Source organism: Equus caballus, chromosome 8 (assembly GCF_041296265.1).
Source record: "Equus caballus isolate H_3958 breed thoroughbred chromosome 8, TB-T2T, whole genome shotgun sequence".
In the NCBI taxonomy this organism is placed as follows: domain Eukaryota; kingdom Metazoa; phylum Chordata; class Mammalia; order Perissodactyla; family Equidae; genus Equus; species Equus caballus.
The window spans coordinates 29,611,871-29,635,174 of record NC_091691.1 but is presented as its reverse complement, the minus strand read 5'-3'; the positions used below and the strand labels follow the sequence as shown (position 1 = coordinate 29,635,174).

The 23,304-nt window shown below is 43.4% G+C and overlaps 1 protein-coding gene across 2 annotated transcripts in view; it reads left to right on the top strand.

The window, feature by feature from the left end:
- The window catches only part of TMEM132D (transmembrane protein 132D), a 596,559-nt gene that overhangs the window by 144,014 nt on the left and 429,241 nt on the right, over positions 1-23,304 (top strand). For both annotated transcript variants that reach the window (XM_070275109.1, NM_001433547.1), the window contains 1 exon segment: positions 3,984-4,872. In XM_070275109.1, coding sequence (XP_070131210.1) covers positions 3,984-4,872 — 889 coding nt within the window.

Below are 23,304 nucleotides of genomic sequence, written 5' to 3'. Positions count from 1 at the left end.
TTGACAATAAAGACCTTCCGTAATATTTTCCAACCACTAGAAAGAAAAAAACCACACATCAAAGAGAAGAAATGAAAAAAAAAAACCCAACACCACACAATTGTGGGAAATTTAAAGCATAAAATAAGATAGCAGGAATAAATCCAAACACAGCCATAAAGCAAAGCTCACAATCGAAATCTATTGAGATTTGACACTGAAGGAAAGTGACACAGAATCACCGAGAATAAAAGCAGGCAAAAAGTCGTGCTAAGAAAATGCTTACAAAGTCAGTATTAATTTCAGAAAAAGATACAATTCAAAGCAAAGCATTAGAAAGGACAAAAGGAGAGTTTTTTTTATTGACAACAGGAGACATAACACACAAGAAAATATAATGGTCGTGATGCTTTCTGTGCCACCCAACATGTGGAAGACAGATATGAGTCAGCTCCTTGGAATGAAGATGCTAACCATTCCAGAACCATCTGGAGAAACACTAACACTCTTCTCGGAAACTGACAAATAAAGCAGACAAAAATAAGAGATTCTATAGAAAAACTGAGTATACAATTACCAAATGACCACTATGTGAGGCAAATTCATCCCGTCTGCTGTCCTTTAGAAGTTCATCAAGACTGATCATTTCATTCTACTTGCTTTCCAAAATTACACCACTTTTTTCTTTTTTTTGTTGTATGCCATTTCATGAGGATTTTTGTGTGGAGGAGTATGTAAATACGTGGTCTTAATTTGCCGTCTTTAACAATCAATTTTTTAAGTGTTTTTTTTAAATGTAGTACTTCTTTGGCTTAATTCTCAATTTTGTTGTCTTTTATATTATTATTTGTGGGACCACTCGGGAAAACTTAAAGGTCTGTGCTCAAATTGCCATCTTCCTCATATTTCTTAAAAGTATTATTTAGGCAAAATTATCTTTTCAAAAATACTGAAATTGATATGAAATCTTTCTGAGGCCACTGAGTGGCCTAAGGATGTAAACATGTCACTTTCCCTCAAATGAATGTTGAAAGCCTGACAGCAAAATCAAATGTAACTTTTTTTCTTAATGGATTATTAACTGAGAGTCACCACGCCCAGCTTTTCTGTTGCTTAACACCATGCTCATTTTTATGTGGAATTGGTGTTCTTACGTTGCGGTAGCCACCCCTGTGGGGGTTCGAGGGTAATGAGTTGTTCTTCTCAGTCCGTTCTGTGCATTGTGGAACAGAATTGGCATTATTTTTGTAGTTTTGTAGAAAATAAAAGAAATAAAAAGGAAGTAACAGTAGCTTTAGGTCAGCTTGGGGCATTTTTAAGCAATAAACATTTAGGTCAGATACCAGGCAAAAAGACAAATAAGCTATTTGTGGAATAAAGCTTAGAAATTACTTCCCTTCGAATGACGTTCACAGTGACCCCTTATTGCTTTCCAGAATAGAGTCAGAGGACCCAAAGCCATTGCCCTTGGAATACGTAATTAGTTGCATAATGAAGTTTGGTGTCCTCGTGTAGTAGGGGTCATGCTCTACAGGAAAGTTCACAGAGCCTGGTGTCTAGTATTAATGTTTAACTATCTAGAACTTGATTATTTGGCTTTGGTGGTTTCTAGAATGAATGACAAGCTGGTGTGATGGCAGCTCAGGGTAATATTCTGAACAGCGCCAAGGTTTACTTAAGAATTGGGGAACACTGGGTCATCGATGGGGTCTTTCAGGGAGCTCCTTGCGTAGAGAGGCTCCTGTCTTCCTTAGTCCCTTCTTTCTAAGATAACATGGGGCTCTCTTTAATGGGACAAAAGGCTCAAGGATTCTAACTATAGAGTGATGGCAGCAAAGAAGACAGCATATGAAATCCTGATGTAAGAAGATAATCTTCTCTTTGTAATATTAAAAGCATAATTCATTTGTTGATTCATTCATGCATTTATCAGGTATTTATTGAGAACCTAATATTGGCCAGGTGCTCTCCTAAGGACTCTGAAAAAATGGAGAAAAGGCCCATATGTCATCTCTGCTCACTTGCATATTAACCCACTGGAGCATCAGGGGGATTACAGCTGAGCATAAAATCCTGTGATAGGGGAGTATGGCCAACACAGAAGGACATCGATGGGGATTACAACCCAGAATCACGCTGTCGAGGGCAGCATTCCAGAGAACGGACTTCTGTGATGCAGCCTGAGGGGTGACGGGAGCAGGCACCCAGAGAAAGGGATGACGCAGAAACCTTCAACCCACCACGTTAGCAGAAAGCTCAGTGCTCGTTCTTTGTTCTCACTAAAACACACACGTGGAAATACAAGCTTATTGAAAATATAAATCCTGAGTGACTTCCAGAAAGTTTTAAAAATATAATCCTGTTAAGGAATAAGTCTCTTGTTACATCTATGTTATTTTGATTTTAGAAAAAGAAATATTCCTATTTATTAGGTTGAACCGTGTGAAATCGCTGCCCGGGTCAGTCAAAACTGCTCACGTATCAGCAGTTTCAAATGGTTCAGCACAATACAAGCGCTAATCCTTAGCTGGGGCTTGGCCTGGCCTGAGTTTGATCATGCCATTGAATTGAGGAGTTTTCCCTCAGGGCTGTCTATAAATTCAGGACGGATACATGTGTCAAATGGGCTTCTTGTCCAGAAGTGAAATGGGATGCAGCATAGCTCACTGCACTGTTGGAACTAGACGAGGCCTTGATGCTCTGGTCAGCGCCCTCATTCTATGGACCAGCCATGAGAGGCAAAGGGTCTGTTACTTGCTTATTATCCTGCAAAGCCATCGTCAGGACCCCCTTCTCTGAGTTTGTTCCTTTCTCCTTTGCTCACAGACAACTGTCCAGACTCAGGGGGGCGTTATGCATGGGAAAATGTGTTCATGTGGGCCTTTGAAACAGGTCAGCACAATGAATGTCAGGGCGGGAGTTGCTTTTATTGCAGAATAACCAGAGATAGTTATGTGACTCCTAATGAGAAGGGCTTCCGTATGACTTGTGGAGCTTTGCCTGGAAAGTCCGTGTTCCCAAAGCCAATAATTTCCATTTCTAAAACTAGTTAAATTGGTTCCTGCGTCATGTAATTTCCTTGTTTGTGTTTTTCTTACAGAATACAAGGCACACTGTAAAAGTAACATATTGGACTTTTTTCCCCCTGAGGAAGGGGTGTGTACAGTAAGGAACAAAGGAGGAAGCTTTCTGGGCATTGGTGTCAAGAGAGTGTTCACAAAGGGACGTTCTGGCCTCGATTCGTAGGTTCTAGGGACGGGGTGTGTGCCTTGCACACTTGCACTTGACATGATGTGGTCAGGTCATCTCTGTTTCTGGAGGCCTTCTCCCAACATACCCTTCCAAGGTGTTCTCTCTCCATCTCTCAGCTTACCCCCGAGGAGGCTGTGCGATGTCCAAGTGATTTATGATTGCCCGTCTTTATTTATTTTTGCCCCTGAGTCTTATCATTTCTCATGGGTCAGTGTGTCCTTTAGTGTGGCGTGTGTATATGGCTGGAATATGTAATCGTGTTAGGCAGAATATGGACACAGCCTCGAGCCCCACGCTCAGAGAGTTATTCCTGTTTCCCATCTCCGGCCGTCTGGTTGAGTTGACGTCCTTCTCTGTTTGATTCTAGCATGTTCTTAAGACCTTTCTAATGACGATTTCTCCTTTGAACAAAAAGAGAGCAAGTCTTAGGCATAAATCCATCACGCCCTATAGGCACCATGACCACTAGTTGAATGAAAAATGTTACTTTGTTAAAATATCATTTATTTGCATTCTCAACTCCTACACATGGCAGATGATACTGGTTTTCTCCTTATTTCAGTGGCATTGTTGTTTTTAAAACAAATATATTTAATATAAAGTGAGTTGATTTAAGTAAGAAATTTTGGTAAAGGATTGCATAATTGGTACAAAGACAAGGCAGTCAATTATGAGGGGGACAAAGCTGTGCAAAATATTGATAATGTTGCCCTGGAGTTTCTAACGTCTCACCTCTGCTTCCCTCCCGGCAGTGACGGAAAGCCGAGGGATCCTGGAGAGCATCCAGAGGTTTTCTCTGCTGCCCACCTACCTCCCGGTGACGTACCACATCAACAATGCGGACGTGTCCTTCTTCCTGAAAGAAGCCAACCAGGATATCATGAGAAACTCCAGCCTGCAGTCCCGTGTGGAGTCCTTTCTGATTTACAAATCCAAGCGGCTCCCGGTCCTGAATGCCAGCTACGGGCCTTTCTCCATCGAGCAGGTGGTGCCCCAGGACTTAATGCTGCCCTCCAACCCGCTGGGATTCACCAACAAGTTTTCTCTTAACTGGAAGCTGAAGGCCTCCATCCTGCGGGACAAGATCTACCTGAGCCGGCCCAAAGTGCAGGTGCTGTTCCACGTCGTGGGCAGAGACTGGGATGACCACAGCCCCGCGGAGAGGCTGCCCTGCCTGCGCGTGTTCGCTTTCCGGGAGACCCGGGAGGTGAGGGGCAGCTGCCGGCTGCAGGGGGACCTGGGGCTGTGTGTGGCCGAGCTGGAGCTGCTGGCCGGCTGGTTCAGCCCCCCCACGGTGGTGGCTGGGAGGAAGAAGTCGGGGGACCGGCCCGAGGGGAGCCCCGTGGAGCTCTACTACACCGTGCAGCCGGGCGACGAGCGAGGAGACTGTGTCAAGGAGGATTCCAGGACAGGCGCTGGGGTTCGGACAGGCCACAACGACCTTGATGAGTCGGGGCCTCCCTTGCAGAGGATTGGGAGCGTTTTTCTGTACGAGACCCACAGCCGGCCTCCCCTGAGAGAGCTGCGTCTGGATAACAACGTGGCCATCCGTTACGTGCCAAAGGCTGTGCGACAAGGAGAGGTGCTGACTTTTCCTGTTGCTGTCTCCAAAAACTGCACTGAGGACCGCTTCACACTGAGGTGAGTTGGTTCAGAGTATCTCCCTGTTCTAGCTCGAAGGTCAGGATGCTTCTGAGGCAACCAGTGTTTGATCTGAAGAGCTGTGATAGCGCTGGCCAGAGTAGAACTGGTCTCCCGATTTTTACAGACTCCATTTTCACTGTAAAATAGAGACCTGTTTGATGTTCTGGGCTGGCAGTTTGGTGGTGAAGATATTCTTATTAATTGATTTTCCAGGCGGTCGCAGAACTGCCAGGGGGACGCTGATGTTACATCTTTTGCCTTTGCTTGGGGTGTTATCAACAAGTTTTAGGAATGCTAATGGCTCCCAACAGGAACCATTTCAGAATCAGATAGTTAAATGGCTCACAGCTGAAATGAGACTGCAAATGAGGTTGCAACAGTTCTCAGGAAGGCTGGAGGATACCGTTTGCCAACTCACAGTCTATTCCAAACCTGTGAGTTCCAAGATATGGTATCAACCTGAAACTTATCATGTTGTTTCTCTCTGGAAACAGAACTTAGTGTTCAAAATATAAAAGCGTGTAACATGTGAAGAACAGTTGAATTTGTTGAGTGTCTTGTATAAGAATTTAGCAAAGACAAGGCGTTTAAAAGGACTAGTGTGTCCTTTGGAAGAATTATGGGTTCGTTTTCTCTTTGAAATGCAGTATGTAAGAGAAGCTGCTTGCTTGGATTTTCAGGGAATAGTTGCTTTGTCTACTTCTTTTAAACAGAGACGAGGTTGATTCTAACAGCTGTTTGGTGTAAGTGTTGCTGGGTCCCTAAGCGTGTCCTAACGTTGTTACCTAATGCAGCAACTTGATCTGAAGTGCAGTGTAATAGGATTTGTGTTATGACCCCTGGAAACGGGAGTGTTGCTGTGAGACACATTTTATAGGTGGGGTTTAAAAGTTCCTCCAGTAATGATCTGATCTCTCATCCCTCTCCATCTGGGTGTAATATCTGCTTTGTCTTCCTTTCTTCCTTTTTGTTTGTGTTAAGGGATGGGTGACCTTAGGAAAAGAGTCATTTTTTTTTTCTTATATCTTGCACATTTAAGTTGACTATGCCCCAGCGCCAGGAATTCCCTTTTAATCTTAACTAAAGAAACAGAAACTAATGCCCAGCGTTAATCTACTGATTGAATTGGCTGCTGGTTGGCTTTGGCTTGGGCTGATCCTGTGTCTGGGGATTAGCGGCAGGGATTTGGGGCACAGAAACACGTCTGTGGACTGAGGCCTCGTTGCCTCTCCCTTTGGAGATCAGACCTGGATTCAGCTGGTCCCAGGCCCTCTGCATGGTTGGCTCATTTCATGCTTTGTTTTCCAGGTTCAACAGTCTTATGTAATGTTCTTTGTGGAGATGGCTGCTTCTATAGAGAAATATTTTGCTGCTAGAAACTAAAGGTTTTGAACAAGGGGAGCTTTATTCTCGCACGATTTCATACTCTCTGCCATCCTTTACATTTGCCAACTACGGATTGTTGATTTCCTGGACCCAGGGTGAAAATCAAAATCTCCTGCAGCTGTAACTCTCCAGGAGATGATACTACATCCAGCTTTTTTGGGAAGCAGTTGTATGTGTGATATTAAACCTCACAAAAAGCTTTGCATCCGATGACCATCTATTACACACTACACCCATTTGTCAGAGACCTGAGGGCAGCTCTATCACTGGCCAGCTGTGACAAAGCCAAGAGAAATTTGCTTTCTGGGCTACATAATCTAAGGGATCCAAATCTTTGCAGAGTCGGAAACAAGCACGCTTGAAGCATCTAGATGTGGTGATTCCACTTATAAGTCAAAGATCTGAAAATTTTGGCTATATAGTAAAAGTGTATTTGTTCAGAGTCCATCAATTAGACATTTATGAAAAGAAAAAAGATCAGTTTTCCAATTAAGACAACAATAAGGTAACTATTTCATGAATGTGTAAGTTGGTAAGGTGGCACACTGTCTCTTTAAAAGCTTGCATTAATAATGTGCTTGCTGCATACGTAAAATGCTCTGATTACAAATGAGTCTTACCTGTTTATGAAAACAGCTGGAGGTAAACCTGGATCTGGCAATGTTATTAGCCCTTAGTTTGAATTCTCATAATTAGAAAATAATAAAACTGTCTATTTTTTCTAATGAAGTCAATTTGACACTAATTTAGCATGGCTTCCAAATATTCAGAATTAGTACGGGTCTTCTCTATCTGGCCGTCTGCTATAAATAACCCTGAAGGATCCAGCCACGTGGGCTTGGGTGCTTTTCTCTGAAATTGCAACTTTTGTTTCTAGACTCTCTGTGTTGACAGTGTTGACACCCTCAGAAGTAGGCTCGTGTTTTATAGGTCAGGTGCCAGCAGGACATCCATCGCTACTTAAGGATGGCCAGGGGGAAAGGGGACCAAATTAACTGCCACCAACAGGAGGGAGCCCATCCAAATCGAGGATGCTGCTGCGGCTGCAGTTTGAGCTCCTCGCCCACTGTGATTGGCCACCTCCTGCCTCCTCCCTGGCAATTGCAGAGCCTGTCATCTCAGGGTGATGCTGTGGTTAATGCACAGGGGGTTGGCTTCTGTTCTGGGAACCAATTTTTCCATGCAAATGATCAGTCAGAGCAGTTTAGAAGAAATAGCTGTGTGTGTGTCTGAGCATATGCATGTGTGCCTGTGTGTGTGTGTGCGTTAACCTTTGAGAAGAAGAAAGCCCGGATGGGGCTGTTTGTCGTCTTATAAATTCTGTCCTCTCCTGTAGCTCGTGTCTTCCAAAGCAGACCTCCACAAAAGAAGAGAGGCAAAATGCTTTCATTCCCTGAGCATCGGAGGATCCCTTTGAATTCCAGAAAATGTTTTCCTTCGAGTGAACAACTGAAGCATCCCACAGCACTTGAGCCTGTTCTCGTGTCCTCTCTGCTCCTCCAACAGAGAGCCAATTTCAGAAACATCCTAGGTCTCTAACCACCTGATTATGTGTCTGGCAGGAGAAGAGAACTCGGCTCTCTCTTTTGCATCCTCCCCAGCTAGTCCTCCCTTCCTTGTCCCCACAGGACCGCAATTTCAAAGAAGTTCTGGTCGTCAGAGCTGATTGTGAGGGAATCCCAGAGCTCTCCGGGAAATGCAGGTGGGGAGGCTCAGAACAGTGCAACAAAACTCAGGCGAATAGGGGCTTTGCTCAAAGTCACAGATAGTCTTAAATTGGTTGAATGAATGAATGAATGAACACGTTGTTGATTATTAACAAATACCTATACTTTGCTGAGGTCTCTATAGTTTTAAATGCTAAATGCTCAGGAATTTAAGACCCCTTGTGCCTAGCACTGTGGGCAGCTGTGAGGCCATCTCTGAATAAGACATTACTACCAAGCAAGTATTCTTGCGAAGATGAGAGTCATGAAGGAGAGAGCAGGAGGGTGAAATGAGAATATTTGACAAGGAGGAAAAGCGGGCCTGGGATTGATGAGGCACAAAAGATGTTCTTTGGTGGTTTGGGGAGCCTGCTTTGCAGGAGATTTTGCACTTCTGAGGAAATAATGTGATCGTTTGAGATTGGCCCTGAGCTTAACTCACTTGAATGATATAGCCTTTGAACTTGCCTTGGACCAGAATAGATTCTCTTCTTATTCTGTTCCAGGTAAAATATGTCCTGGTGTATCCAATAATGTTCTTACTTGCAGGCCATACATCCCAGTCTGGATAATTTAAGAAAGAAATTAATAAAAGGGCTTGTTGGATGTATGTCGTGGATCTCTAGAATTAGTGAGACAGGGGGCCCAGGCTTGGCATGGATGTGGTCTGAGAGAGGATGGATGCCTGTGCGAAGATGCAACAGCCTGCTCCCTGAGCACCCCTCACCCACCCCCACAATGAGTCCCTTCAATAGTACCGTCTGTTCTTGCTATACTTGCAAAAGGTGCAGACTCCCGAGGAGCTCCCACCAGCTCACATGTCTACGTGCTGTCTGTGTTGAGGTAGGAGAGGGGCCCCATATCATTCCCATAATGAGAATGGGTTCCTGGAATTACCTTTCACTAAAGCACATCCCACAGGAGGAGACACTTCCCTCCTGAGAAAACCGGGTGCTATTAGGAAGAGGATGGATGCTGGGTATCTGTAAACCCACAAATGTCCATGACATTGGCGCCTGGGACCGTGCCTCTCTTTGTTGTCTAGTGGGGATTAATAGAGTTGCCTGGAGTGGAGAGTGGAAGGAGAGGCAGACAGAGAAAGTAGGGGGTTCCATCTTTTGTCAATAAACCTTTTATTTTAGAATAGATATAGATTTACAAAAAAGTTATGACATCAGTGCGGGGCATTCCCATGTGCCCCATGGCTAGCTTCCCCTCTTATTAACTTCTTACATCAGTATGGTACATGTATCACAATTAATGTGCCAATATTATTATTAACTAAAGTCCATACTTCATTCACATTTCCTTAGTTTTTACCCAGTGCCCCCTTTTCTGTCCCAGGATCCCATTTAGGTTCTCGCATGCATTTAGTCGTCATGTCTCCTGAATTCCTGTTGGCTATGACAGCTTCTCAGACTTTCTCTGTTTTGATGACCTTGAGAGTTCTGAGACTTACTGTTCAGACACTTTGAAGACATCCCTTAGCTGGGGTTTGTCTGATGTTTTTCTCATGATTACAGTGAAATAATGGGTCCGCAGAGGTAAAGTGCCATTTTTATCACATCGTGTCGAGGATGCACGCTACCACCTGATGTATCACTGTTGATGTTGACTTTGATCACCGGGCTTGAGTAGTACTTCCCACGTTCTCCACTGCCAAGTAGCCTTTTTCCTGCTCCCGATACTGTGTTCTTTGGGAGGGAGTGATTATCCACAGCTCCCAGTTGTGGAGCTGGGCATTACCCTCCACCTCCTTGAGAGTGATAAGTCAACGTAAACAATTTGGAATTCTGCAGGTGAGATTTGTTTATTCTTCCTCACTTTTGTATTTATTTATTCAATCATTTATTTACTTCCATAAGGGCATCTGGACATTTATTTTTACAGTTTGAGTTATAATCCAGTAGATTAGCTTGGGTTTCTCAACCTCGCAATGTTGACATTTGGATCAAATAATATTTTGTCGTGAAGGGCGGTCTGTGCATTGTAGGATGTTTAGCAGCATCTCTGGCCTCTGCCTACTAGATGCTTGCAGAACACAGCCCCCAGTTGTGACAAACCCAAATGTGCCCAGATATTGCCAGATATCCCCTAGGGACAAAATCAACCCCTGCAAGGTCAAAACCATTGAACTAGATTGTGGTTATTGGAAAAAACTGCTCATAGAGGGAACTCACTACTTACACATGGGAGGCTCAGAGTGTCGAAGCGATGTAACATTGTGTATAGTCAAGTTCTTCTCGGAAATCCTTTCAATTGCACCTAACACACATTTTACATCCACTAGAATGTGTGCTCCATGAGACAGAAACTTTGTTCACTGCTGTTTCCTCAGTATTAAGTATGGTATCTGGCCCACGATGGCCATTCACTAAATCTTGGAGGCATGAGTGAATGTCACAGTCTCCACAGGTCCACCCCACCTATTTTCCATTTAGTAATGAGTCCGATAGCAAGTCCTTTGGTTGGACTCTAGATGAAGTAATTGGCCTGTGTTTCAAGGCCACGTATGGAAAATAACAGAAGCAAGTGCACCCATGTTAAGGTGCGTGCACTGTAAGAGGAACTCAGGAACTGAGATGAGTCGAGGTGGTTGTTTCCGACAGCAACTGCCCATCCAGGTCATCTGGTCCCAACATGGGTCTGGAGTGAAGCCCTGGTGTCACTACTGTTCAAAAGCTCTCCAAGAGATTCTAACGTGCAGCTGGAGTTGAGAACCATTAGCTTCATGTCACCCATCTCATTATTCTGGGGCTATGATAATTGAGTAGAATATTAAATGAGAAATTTAAGCTACTGAAACTGCGTGCACTCTCTCTCTAAGCCTGAATAATTGATTCATATTGTTTAATGCGTGAATGTGGAAACTCCACTGTATGACAATACACACAACCATTTTGCACACAATTTTATGGACCTTGCACATTTCAAGATGTCAATCCATAATGGGCTCCAACTCAAGAATCCCTTTATCAGCTGATAGTTATGGTTCCTTTGGATCTGTCCATTTTTTTACTGTCTTATGGCTATGCCCACACTTATACTGGCAGGCTGTAGGGGGTTCTAGAAATTAATGGAAAGATCTCCTTTCCTATGGCTGCGTAATATTCCATATATATATATATATATATATATATATATACACGCACACTGCATTTTCTTTATCCATTCATCCATCGACAAACACTTAGATTGTTTCCATGTCTTGGTGATTGTGAATAATGCTGCAATGAATATGTAGCTGCAGGTATCTCTTCATGATAGTGATTCATATCCTTCTCCCACAATATGCATGAACCTTGAGGGCATCATGCGAAGTGAAATAAGTCAGACACAGAAAGATAAATACTGTATGATCTCACTTAATATGTGGAATCTAAAAGAGCTAAACTCACAGAAACAGCCTGGGGACCAAAATATGACAAATGGCTATTGCAAACTCCTTGAGGGAGAGGTGATCACCTCCATTGTACAGATGGGGAAATTGATGTTAATTTGCCCCAAAAAAAGTAGATCCGGAATTTGAACCTGGGTAGGTTTTGCTCCACATTCCTCCTCTCTGTGTTTCGTGCAGTGTTGCCTGACTGTCCCCGAGAGCCTGCAGCTCCTGCGCCATATAAACTTCTGCCTCAGGTTCGGGAGGTGCGGGCATCTTAAGTTAAGTTAGGCTGTCAGTGAGTCTGCTGGGGCTCCATGGATGACACCCATGGTGGAGGATACTCCCAGCACGGAATTTGAGAAAAGCATGTTTGAAAGGAGCAATTTTCTCCTCCTGCCTCAAAGCGTGTACCCTTAAGGAAACCGAAAGACGGCTATCGATGCGGGATTCCAGTACCCATTCGACCTGGAAAACAGTCAGAAGAACACCGAAAGCTCAGGGAAGCATTGCATCCACAGTCCTGTCATCCTTTGGGAGTTGGAACAGGGAAGATCATGGGGGCCCATAGGATGGAGGGCCTCACCACGCGTCTTCGAGTATCTGTCTCTTGATGCAGCGTCCAAGAAATGTGGAAGAGGAAAAAAATGTGAGTGGCGTGAGCAGAGATGGCCATTTCTCTCTTCATCATGGTTGTAGGAGGTTCTCTCAGGGGGTAGTTGTGTGTTGGTGTGACTCTATCTGCTGTTCTCTCCTTTGACTACAGGACCTGGTCCATCAATTTTTCTGAAAGAAATTTCACAGTATGTTTAGCCTCTTTGGTTAAATTCTGTAATAATAATTATTATGTTAGGGTGTACACACACACGGGTTGTTTTGCAGCTACAGATCTTTGTGATCTTCTTTGGCTATGCGAGCTTCCAATCGTGGATGTTTACACTCTGTAACTGTGGGCTGACCTTCATCTCTGTCTGAGCACCTCATCCGCTTATCACCCTCCATTGTGGGGCCACCTGGCAGCCTCCTTTCTGCCTAGACTAAGGCACCTGCAGGGAAAAGGCCTTTTTGTATCACACTGTGTCTGACTAGATGCTGTCGCAGCTGGCAGGAAGTTTGGTCTGCAAGTCGGGGTGAACAGAATAGATAGGTGTTGGGAGGGGAAACCCGGTCCCAGTCATTTCAGAGTTTTAGTCCTCCCTCCAGGTACGTTTCTACGTTTTGAGGGGCTGAAGGGCGGGCAGAGGGTGGAGGATTATGCTACCCCAAGGTGAAGAGCATTGGGGCTGGGTTTGGGTCCTAAATGTCTGCTCGTGCACGTGGCCACAGAGACTTCTATTTCCTGGCTAGCCTTTGGTCAGCAGTGCCCTGAGGCTGTTGGGGGAATGTCTTCGTATCCTTCTTCCAGCACATTTGAACTTAATTTCTTTGTGTACCACTTCCAGGTTACTCTTGGGAACACGGGAATGATGTGTTGTTTTGTAAGATTGCCAAGTGCAACAACAGCAATAATAATAGTAACAATGATAACAGCCAAGACTCACTGAGTATCCGTCTGTTCTAGACACTAAGTGCTTAAATTACTTTTTACACATTTAACCCTCAGAACAATTCTGTGAATTAGGCACAGTTACTACCTATATTTTCCAGAAGAGGAAATTGAAACTCAAGAGGTTAAAAACTTCCCAGAATACCCTGTAACACATCTGTTTATGTAAGGTCCTGGGAACCTACCTTCGCCGACACACACCCCAGAGCACATGTTCAAGAAAATTCGTCTCCATAAATGCAAGGGAGGGAGGCAGGCACAGATACTCCTAAATCCCATTTTTTCTAAAATCACTTAAGAGAATGAGTTACCTGAAATATTTCCCTCATCGAACAGCTATTTGTTGAGTGTTATGCTTTGTGCCGGGATGTAACAGCAAATAAGACACAGAGACACGGCCCTTTTCCGAGGGATGGATGCTGTGAGAGTGAGCCTGTGGTGTGTGTACTGGGGTGTGAGGGGCCAATTTAAGCCAGAGCTTTTCAGAACAGACCAGGTGAAACTGTGTCCACCATCACCTGAATCTGCGCGTCTTAGCAGTCGCTGCCGGTTACAGAGCTCGAAAGGAAGTTAGGTGGCTTGTGGGGACCTTCCAGGCAATAACACTGATCATTTTCATGCGGAACAGCACTTTCAAATGCAGGGACCTAGAGTCTACCTGCCGGAGACCACATGGGGTCCAGAGCAAGAGCACAGGGCGTGGAGGCAGGAGCCGTGCGCACCTCTCTTGGCGTTGCCCCTAAGATGACCTTTGAGAAGGTCATCAAAGGTCACTGAGCCTCAGTTTCTGGGCTCTTACCTTATCCAGGTCTTATCGGGTGTAAATAAAAGCCTACAGGGAACTTTGAGCAGGTTGTGTGGCCCCACGTTAGGCATTCAGTGTATAACCAATCAAGCAAGAAATGTATCGGGGTCAGTCGTAATACAGATGACTCAAGGTCATTTCAGAGTAAGCAGCGTCAATTCATTTTGAAAAGGGCCGATGTTAACACAAGTAGCAGGGCACCTCTGACTTAAACTATAATGAATAAATGAAAGAAGGAGCATGTTCAAAGTTGCTTATGAGGCATTTTCTTTGATAACTTAGGAAAGCAACTGACTCAGCATATTCTGGTATGAGATGGTCGAGCGAAGCTAGATGTCAAAATCTTTTCTCCAAAATCTGAAGGTATGAAAAGTAAATTGATTAAAAGAAAACAACAAAAAATAATACCAGCATACAACAAACAAAGGACTGGGGGAGAAGGTCAGCTAAAGAGAGAGGCAGAAGTTTCCAGAAATCAGCTCAATGCGTTTCCCCCTCCCTCAAAGCCTCTGTGAGGAGACATGACAGTGTGGTGGACTGAACGTGGCTGAGTCTTCTTTGATGCTCATCCCACTGAGATAGAGGTTGTCTTCCCCACTCTTGAATTTACACTGGTCTCAGTGCATTGCTCTGCAGTGGAATACAGCAGAAGGAGGATCTGGAACTTCTGAGGCTAGACCATAAGGAGCCCTGACCTTCCACTTGGGTCTCCAAGAACAATTGTTCTTGGAGCCCTGAGCTGCTGTGTCAAAAGTTCAACTCATCTTCTGGAAGGTCACAGGAGAGGCTCTGAGGGTTCCATGGAGAGGGAGGGGACAAGGTGAGCCCAGACTTCTAGCCATTCCTGTCAAGGCCCCAGACACGTGAGTGAAGCTGTCTTGGATGCACTAGACCAGCCAGCCAAGAGCTCAGTACCTCCACGTGAACTCAGTGAACTCCACATGGAGCAGACGAATCTCACCACCAAGCCCTGCTCATATTCCTGATGCATAAAATTGCAATATATAATAAAACTGTGTTGTCTTAAGACACTAAGTTTTGGGGTAGTTTGTTAAGCAGCAATAGGTAACTGGAGTAGTAAGCACTTAGTAGTCATGAAAAATGTTGCTAATGAGCCCCACTTGCAGAAGGATGGGAGAGAGCCCCACTGGCAGGAATCTTGTGGATGGGAAGTCGGGAGCAGTCAGGACACTTCCCTTCTCTCTTGCTCCACGGTCCCTGCTCAGGCCAGAAAGCTCCTCCATCTGTGGTTCCAAGTCCCTCCAGGCAGCTGGTGCCACAGCTCCAGTTCCTACATGGAGACCTTGCTGCTGGCCTCGCATAACACCACATCCTTTCTTTGTCCTTCTGACCCTAGGAGCAGAGGCTCCTGCAGTCACTGGTGTCTGGGTGGCATGCGCATCATCTAGTTATCTTTCAGCTCTCCTGTAACTAGCCCTCTGTTTTAGAGTCTTCTGCTCAGTTAGCTGGTAGGAGTTCTGTTCCCAGACTTGACCCTCCAGGTGTAGCAGTTTGAGGAGAATTTTTTACGAAAGCAGAATATCTTTTCTGATCAACTCGACATTGTACCAGAAGCAGAGACAATCGTTGGGGTTTGTCATTTCTGTCACTTCCAGCTGGGAGCAGAGGCAGGAGGGTCATAAGCAATGCAGAAATGAATTTAGCCAAACAGAAAACATAATAAATAAGATGAAAGCGTTAGAAAGACCCGGAGGCAGCAGAAAGAGAACAGAGGGGCAAGATGATATTTTTCTCTTGACTCGGTGAACGCCACCTGCAAAGGTGACAAGTCAGTGTTTGGGTTTCTTTTCCCTTTCTCGTGTTGGGCAGCGGAAGGGTTGATGATGATAAAAGAGACCATCCAGGGATGGCTCTCTGTCTAAAGCTAGGATCCAAGACCCAGAGATGAATGGACAGGTAATCTGCAGCCCAAGCTTATCCCAGTGGATGGAAGACATATAATACTGACCTCGCTCCTCACTTCCATTCCCCATCTCAGCACACACAAAGCTCAGTGAACTCAGGCACAGAACATTCGACAAAACTGCAGAAAGGGAGGACGGGGCCTGGTTCCATTCATTAATGCTCTGAGCTCTCTTCCTCTCTCCATGACCCCAGGCTGTTGAAAACTCAGGTGTTGTATGCATTTGGTAAGATAAAGCATGCCAAGTACAATTCATCCTTATTATCTAGGCACAAATAGAAAACCTGGGTCTGGGTCAGAGTTGTCCAAGTTGGGCATGAATCAGGTCGAACAAAAATGGCGGCACATCCATGTGCACATACTGCAGGAAGGAAGGGGGAGAGCCGGGGAGAAAGGAAAGGCAGGGAGGGAGGGAGGGAGGGAGAGAGGAAGAAAATACAAAGATGCAAGAGAGAGGGAGAATTTATTTTGGAAGGAAACATAAACCAAGAAAAAAATAAACTTCTCTGTGAGTGCTTAAATGGGTAAGATCTTTTTTAAAAGAACGTGAATTTAATAAATCAAGAGGTAAAATATAAAAAGAGAACAAAGGTGGAGATGGCAAGGTAGACCAGAGAGCTGGTACATGAATTGAGGACCAAACACTGCAAAATAGAAATTGAAAACAAGGAAGAGAATAGACACAAATGAAAAAGGGAATTATTGGCCTGTAGGGAAAAGATTGAGATAATCTTGGTGAATGCAGGGGAAATGCAAAGATTAAAAGAATTAGAAAGCAGATAATCAACACGAAGAAGAAAGTTGATCCAATGTGAGGATAATTACTGTCCCTACAGCTGAGAATCCAACAAGATGAACAAAAAGTATATTCGCAAATATATTTTTTCCTAAAATTAAAGAATAGCCAACTCTGTAGATCAAAGGGCATTCTGTGTTTCAGAAAAACATAATTAATGACAAAAAAATCAATACTAGGACAAAAGCTAATTATGAAATTTCAATCATAATGAAATAATTAGCCAATCATTTGGGTAGAACAAACATTCACAGAAAACCAAAGAAGCAGATATGCTGGGGTTAGGGATAGAGAGGCACAGTGGCATGAAAGTGTCAATTCTCCCCAAGTTAATCTGTAGAGTCAATGCAATCCCAATAAAAATATCAACTAGGATGTCCTTCAAGGAACTTGACAAGTTGATTCTTAAATTTATATGAAGATCAAAAGGCCAAGAATAGGTAAGACACTAAGGAAAAGAAAAATATAGATGAGCTGTTAAAAATTCATGGATGTTCTAGCAGTGTGATAGAGGAACACAATAGGTAAATAGAATGAGGAGCAGAAAGAGCCCCATAATAATCCCATGCAAATATGACACTTTTGTATAAAGGAGCTCCAATTGCAGATCAGCGAGAAGGGGTCTCTCTTTCAAACAAGGCACTGGGACATTGATTATCCTAATGAGAAAAAAGGAATCAGATCTCTACTCCATGCCATTTATAGACATCAATTTCAGATCAGTTAGATACTCAAAGGAAAACAGAGAAATCAGTGTGGAAGAAAATACTAAAGGATATCTTTATAAGCTCTGGGAGGAAAGGATTTCTTAACCAAGAACTGACCACAAAGGGAAAATGGATACATTTGACTACATTTTTAAAACCAGTGCCTCTTTAAAATCAAAAAGCAAACCATAAACTTAGGCAATGTATTTGTAACACATAAGACCAACAAAAAACGAAGATGCAGAATATATAAAGAATGCCCATAATTCAGTAAGTGAAAGGAAATAACCAAATACAAAAATAGGCAAAACATAAGAATAGACCTTTCCCAGAAGAGAAAACACAAAGTAGCCAATAAATATAAGAAAAGATGCCCCATCTCATTAGAAATCAGAGAAAAACAAATTAAAACCCTAATATATTGCAATTTTATACCCACCAGATTGCCAGAAGTCAGAAAGTCTGTTAATATCAAGAGTTGTTGAGAATCTGGAACAAAGGCAACCCTCATTTCCTGTAGAAAATAATTTGGAATTACCCAGGAATATCAAAGATCTGCATACACTACAACCCAGCATTTCCACATCTAAGGTCTATGACCTAGAGAAAGCCTTGCACTTGCTCACCGGAAGGCACACATAAATATTCATAGCAGTGCTGTCTGTAATAGCAAAAATGGAAACAACCCCAGTGACCGTTGAGAGGATAATGGATAAAACCATTCTGACATATTCCTACAATGGAATCCTATACATTCATGAAAATGATTCAATTACAGCTAGACACATCAATATGGGTAATTTCTGATACATAATATTAAATGTAATTGAAAGTTGCAGTCAAATACTTTCATGTAAAGATAAAAATATGCAAACTGTTTATGGATAATGGATGTATATATTCATTAGGTGAAACGGTAAAAAATAACAAGGAAATTAATACAAAATTTAGAACAGGAGGTCTCAGTGAAGAGGCTGAGGATATCACTGGAGAGGAACACGCAGGGCCTTCAAAGATACTGAACGTATTCCAGTTCTTCTTCTGGGTGCAAGTGCGTGGGGTGTTTGTTATTGTCTTTTAAAATGTTCAGTATGATATATACTCTTTTCTTTAAACTATATATCTAATTTCCATTAATGCTTTATATATACTTATGTGCATGTGTGTGTGTATGTGTGAGATATGTGCCAGATTTTAGAATGTTTTGTAAGGAAAAAGCAAGTCACTTGTCAGTTACCAGGGGAAGAAATTCAGGCTGTCTTTAGACTTCTCCACAGTAACATTCAGTGCCATCTGATACCAGAAGATAATAGAGCAATATCTGCAAATCATTGCAGTGCTCATTAAAGGGATATTGGCTAGTTTAAATTCACAGAATACTATTCACAGAATACTATATAGCTATTCTGATGTGAAAGTTTTCCAAAACATTAGGTGAAAAAAGTGAAGGAAAAAGATGAGATAGGATAGATGGATGAAAAGGCAGATAGATAGATAGATAGATAGATAGATATGTGGATATATGAATACGTGGTTACATGGATATGTGGCTATGTGGTTACATGGATGTGTGGATACCTGGGTGGGCGGGTGAATGGACAGGTGGATGGATGGATGGATAGAGAGGTAGATTGGTAGATGGATAGGTGGATATGTGGATGGGTGGGTGAATGGATGGATGGTTGGATGGATAGATGGATGGTTGGATGGGTGGCTGGCTGGCTGGCTGGATATTGGTAGGTCTTCTTTAACTGCTGCATCTCAAGTAGGATCCCTCCCTTCCCCCCATGATCTTGCTTTAATTTGTTGTTTAATAGACCTTACCGCTGTCTGAAATTCAGCTGTGTATGTAGTTGTGCTTTGACCATTTCAGTCTCCTCCCTCTGTAAACTCCATGTGATCGGGCATCTTTTCTTTCTTGTGCATCCTCAAAACCACAGTGAACAGTGTCTGACACATAGTCGATCTCAATGTACCTCTGTTGATGGAGTGCTTTGATTAATTTAAAGCCAAAGCTCATGACAAATTTAAAGGCCCTGAAAGATGCTCTGCATACTCATACAGCCCAGGTTTGCTGACGTGGGGATGGGACCACCTTTGACCTGTGACCACACATCTCAGTCTCTGTGGTTTAGTTTTTCCCAGCTCTGATCCTGAGGCAGGTTTCTCAACCTCAGCACCACTGACACCTTGGACTAGATAACTCTTTGTTGTGTGTGTGTGTGTGTGTGTGTGTGTGTGTGGTGGGGTGTTCTAAGAGCTCTAGGGCCTTGGGCAGCATCCCTGTCCTCTACCCATTAGTTACTGGTAGCTCCCCGCCCCCTTCACTGTGACAACCAGAAATCTCTCCAGACGTTGCCAAATGTCTTTGGGGGTCCGAATCACCCTCAGCTGAGACTATTACCTGAAGGAAACATCTCCTTCTTATCATGGAGTGAAATATTAGTTGAATTTTAGGTTCCCTTTCCAACCTGCACAATAATTTCCAATGAGGTTTGCATCCATTTCTCCCTGCTTCTTTGACTCAAATTGTGATTTGATTCAAATTCTTCCACCCTGAACTCGCTGTGTTTTCTGGACATTTCTCATTGTTTATTGGTAGGAAATCTCATTTGGCTCTGAAGACAAGTATATCACCCACTTTCTAGACACTGTTCAGAGAAAATAAAAGAAGCAGAGCAAACTATTTCTTAAGGGACCAAAACTTAGATGCTGAAAGCAACAGAGCAATGTCAGTTCTGGTGTTAGAAGATGCAGCCCCACACTCTGTATGGGAAAGACCCCAAAGGCATGTGGCTTAGGATTAAAACATAAAATAGAGGAAAAAGTAGACCTCTGTCTTGCAGTATCTTTTAAACTAGAAATTATACAAATAAGAGACTCATTTTCCTACTACGGACATGATTTATTGGGAAAAGATGTCTGAAAATGGGGTTACTTTGGTGAAACTTAATATACATTGTCAGAAGAAAATGAACTTTTTGACATTCTCTATTGGAGTAAAATCTAAGTACATGAAAAACCACCTTTTTTAAGGTGAACTTATCCATTCTCTTTGCCAGAAGGGACATCTATGCAGGTCTGCTGGATTCCCAACATGCTGCTCAGAACATGTGCCCTTTCCAGAGCCTGTTTCAATTCCTTGATGCCTGCAAAATTAGCACCTGATGCCCTTTTCCATTGGTTGGAGGGAGATTTATTTTAATTCTGCTGTTCAAACTCTTGACTGTATCACATCAGAGAAGACACAGCGGGGCCTGCGTTTCAGACAAGTCCAAATGGAGAAGCGCTGGGAGGCACCAGATTGGGTCTTCATGCGTCACCTGCAGTCTGTCCGCTGGGGTTGTCTCTGTGCTGGGCTGACGGGGTGACTGTGCTCGTGCCTAGAATGAGGTCTTTTCTCTTTATAGACCTGTGTCACCTTGCAAAAGGGGCAAAATCCATTTTTTACAGTATGGTCCCCTCATTTTAGGCAAGATCCATTTTATAGAATGAACTGGCCTATTTCTGTTCTATTGAGCTGTTGAACCCGAAACTTAAGGGATTCTCAGATTGGTAAATAGCAAAGGTTTGATATTGGTTTTTGCTGGAGAAATAGGACATTGCCTCTGACTTCATTAGATGCTAGGAACAGTCAGATCCTAAAAATGCTGACTCAGGAACTATCAGTATGGTATTTTGACGGTTTTCTCCTTTCCTCTTACAAGAATGGGAGCTTAGTTCCCATAGCAATCAGCCTGGACTGAGTGAGCACCGGCTTTTTCTCAGTCCAGGGTCCTTGGTTTCTGTAGAGTCCTTTGAAGCAGCAATGATTATATACACACCAGAGAGAACATGAGGCATTATTTTTTTCAAAATTTAAAAAAACTTTTTATTGTTGAAATTTCCAAACACATATGAAAGTAGAGAGAATGGAATAATGCACCCCAAGGACCAGTTACCCAGTTATCAACTTTCAACAATTTTGTGTCATTTTCCCCTTTTACTAGCATTTTTAGAAAATCAACTGTAAAGGCAATATGCGGAGTGAAAGAAGCCAGCCACAAAAGGCTACATATTGTGTGATGCATTTATGTGACATTCTGGAAAAGGCAAAATATAAGGATGCAGAACTGATCAGTGGTTGCTAGGATTTGAGAGGAGACGTGTCCTGATGACAAAGGGAAAGCACAAAGAGTTTTTGGGATGATGGAACTGTCCTGTACCTTGATTGTGGGGGTTGTTACCTGGATCTATACACGTCTGAAAACTCATAGAACCATACATCAAAATATTTATATACATATACACATGCATATAGATTTCATGATTACATGGGCTATAAAATTGGTTAAACTCAACAAACATTCAGAATGGATAAATTTAATTGTATGAAACAACACAGATTTTTCACCCGTGATTTTATCTGAGACTGACCTTACTACTGTCAGTGGGAGAAGCAGCACGTCATCCTCACCCAGATGGTCTCTTCTTGCGTGTGTAGGCTCTGGCTAACATTGGGTACCTAAATCATGGCCTTCCTCTTTGTATTAGTTAGGGTGGGTAATACCAGATGTTGTAACAGACCAACTGCCTTGTCTCAGATGCTGGCACAATGAATGTGTGCTTCTGCTCATGCAAACTCCAGTGTTCGTTAGGAAGCTTCCATGGGTGATGTGGGGACCTAGGCTCCCCCTGAGGCTCTGCCATCCTATAGAACTTAGAGTCCTTCACTTCCCGCCAGTAGATGTGGAGTGAGCGTGTGGGGATCATGTAGGGAGTTTGTACGGTCCTGGAAATGGACAGCACTTTTGCCTTGTGCCATTGGCCAGATACCATTGGTCACGTGGCTGGATGTAACTGATGGGCAGTGGAGGCAAGAGGCCTGGCCATGGGCTCAGAGGAAGCTGGTTTGGTGTGTAGTGGTCTCTCCCAAAACCCTCAGGATTTTGTTCTTGGTCTTCAGAGGTAGAGGAAATGAGACTTTATCCTTAACCGCCGTCTACGTCTTTTGCATGTTTTTTTTTTTCCATTATCATGTCGTTGCCATGAGGTGGGAATCCTATTGCTGGAGCAGCCTGGAGTAGCGTGGTGGGCGGTGCATCCTGAACCTTAACATTTCCTTTTATTTTAACCCTTAATCCTGTGTGTCCAATTCCCACAGTTCCGCTGTCTGTACTCAGGCTTGTGATTTTAAACAATATACACCACGCAGCTGCTCTTTGCTGCTCGTTCTTCCATCTCTCCTCTTCTCCAGGGCTGGTGAACTACATCTTCTCTTAAATCTACACAGTAACTGCTATTTGTTTCAGTGACTGATGTTGGTTCCTGTCCGTTCTCTTATACCGTGGACCACCCTTTCGAGCAGTAGTCACACTCAGCATCTTATCTTTTTTTCTTTGGGATTTCCTCTTTCCTGGGCCGTAACCCAGCCCCTCCTGAGATCGTGCTCCATCCTCGCCATTGCTCCACGTTGTTTAAATAGTTCGGCCGCCCTGTCTTACCTTTTCCATGTGGCTTCGCTTATTGCTTCTCATTTTCTTACCTTCCCTTTGGTACTTCAGCAATATTCAGCGTTCTTCAGTTGACTCAAACAGTTGGCACTGCGATTCCTGAGGGTGCTGGTGAGCCTTCCCTGGCCAGAGTCCTAGCCGTATTTACTTCTCCCATCTAAAACTGAACCCACTTTAATTTATTGGAGTGCGCTTTTTTCCTGGAAACTCGTTTTAAATGTAACATTGGAAACAACCATTCCACGAGTGATGGAGCACACTGGTTCCACAGAGGAAGAGCCACCTGTGGTCTTTTAAGCAGCTTCTCTTCCCCCCAGAGTATTACAAGTTCCTGAGTATAAGTGCTTCACATGGGGCTTCTTTCCCCTGCCTGTAAATGTTCCCTCTGTTCTCTTTGCTAGGAATAGTAGGAAACAATAGTTTTACAGATTATGGAAATGTTTACCTTTTCTTTGTTTCCTCTCTCTCTTGCCAAGAGAAATTTTTAGTGTCTCCTCGGTCCAACAAGAAGGAAACATCAGAAATAGTTCCAAGATTTTTTAACAAAGGCTTCCAAATTCAATTTTTTTTTCTTTTTCTTTTGCAAACAGAAGAAATGTTGTGCAAATTCCTGCCAAATGTAAACACGTGTGTCCCCCCAATATTCCTTGAGCTCTCAGCTCCCTCCAGCTCACACCTTGGTGTCGAG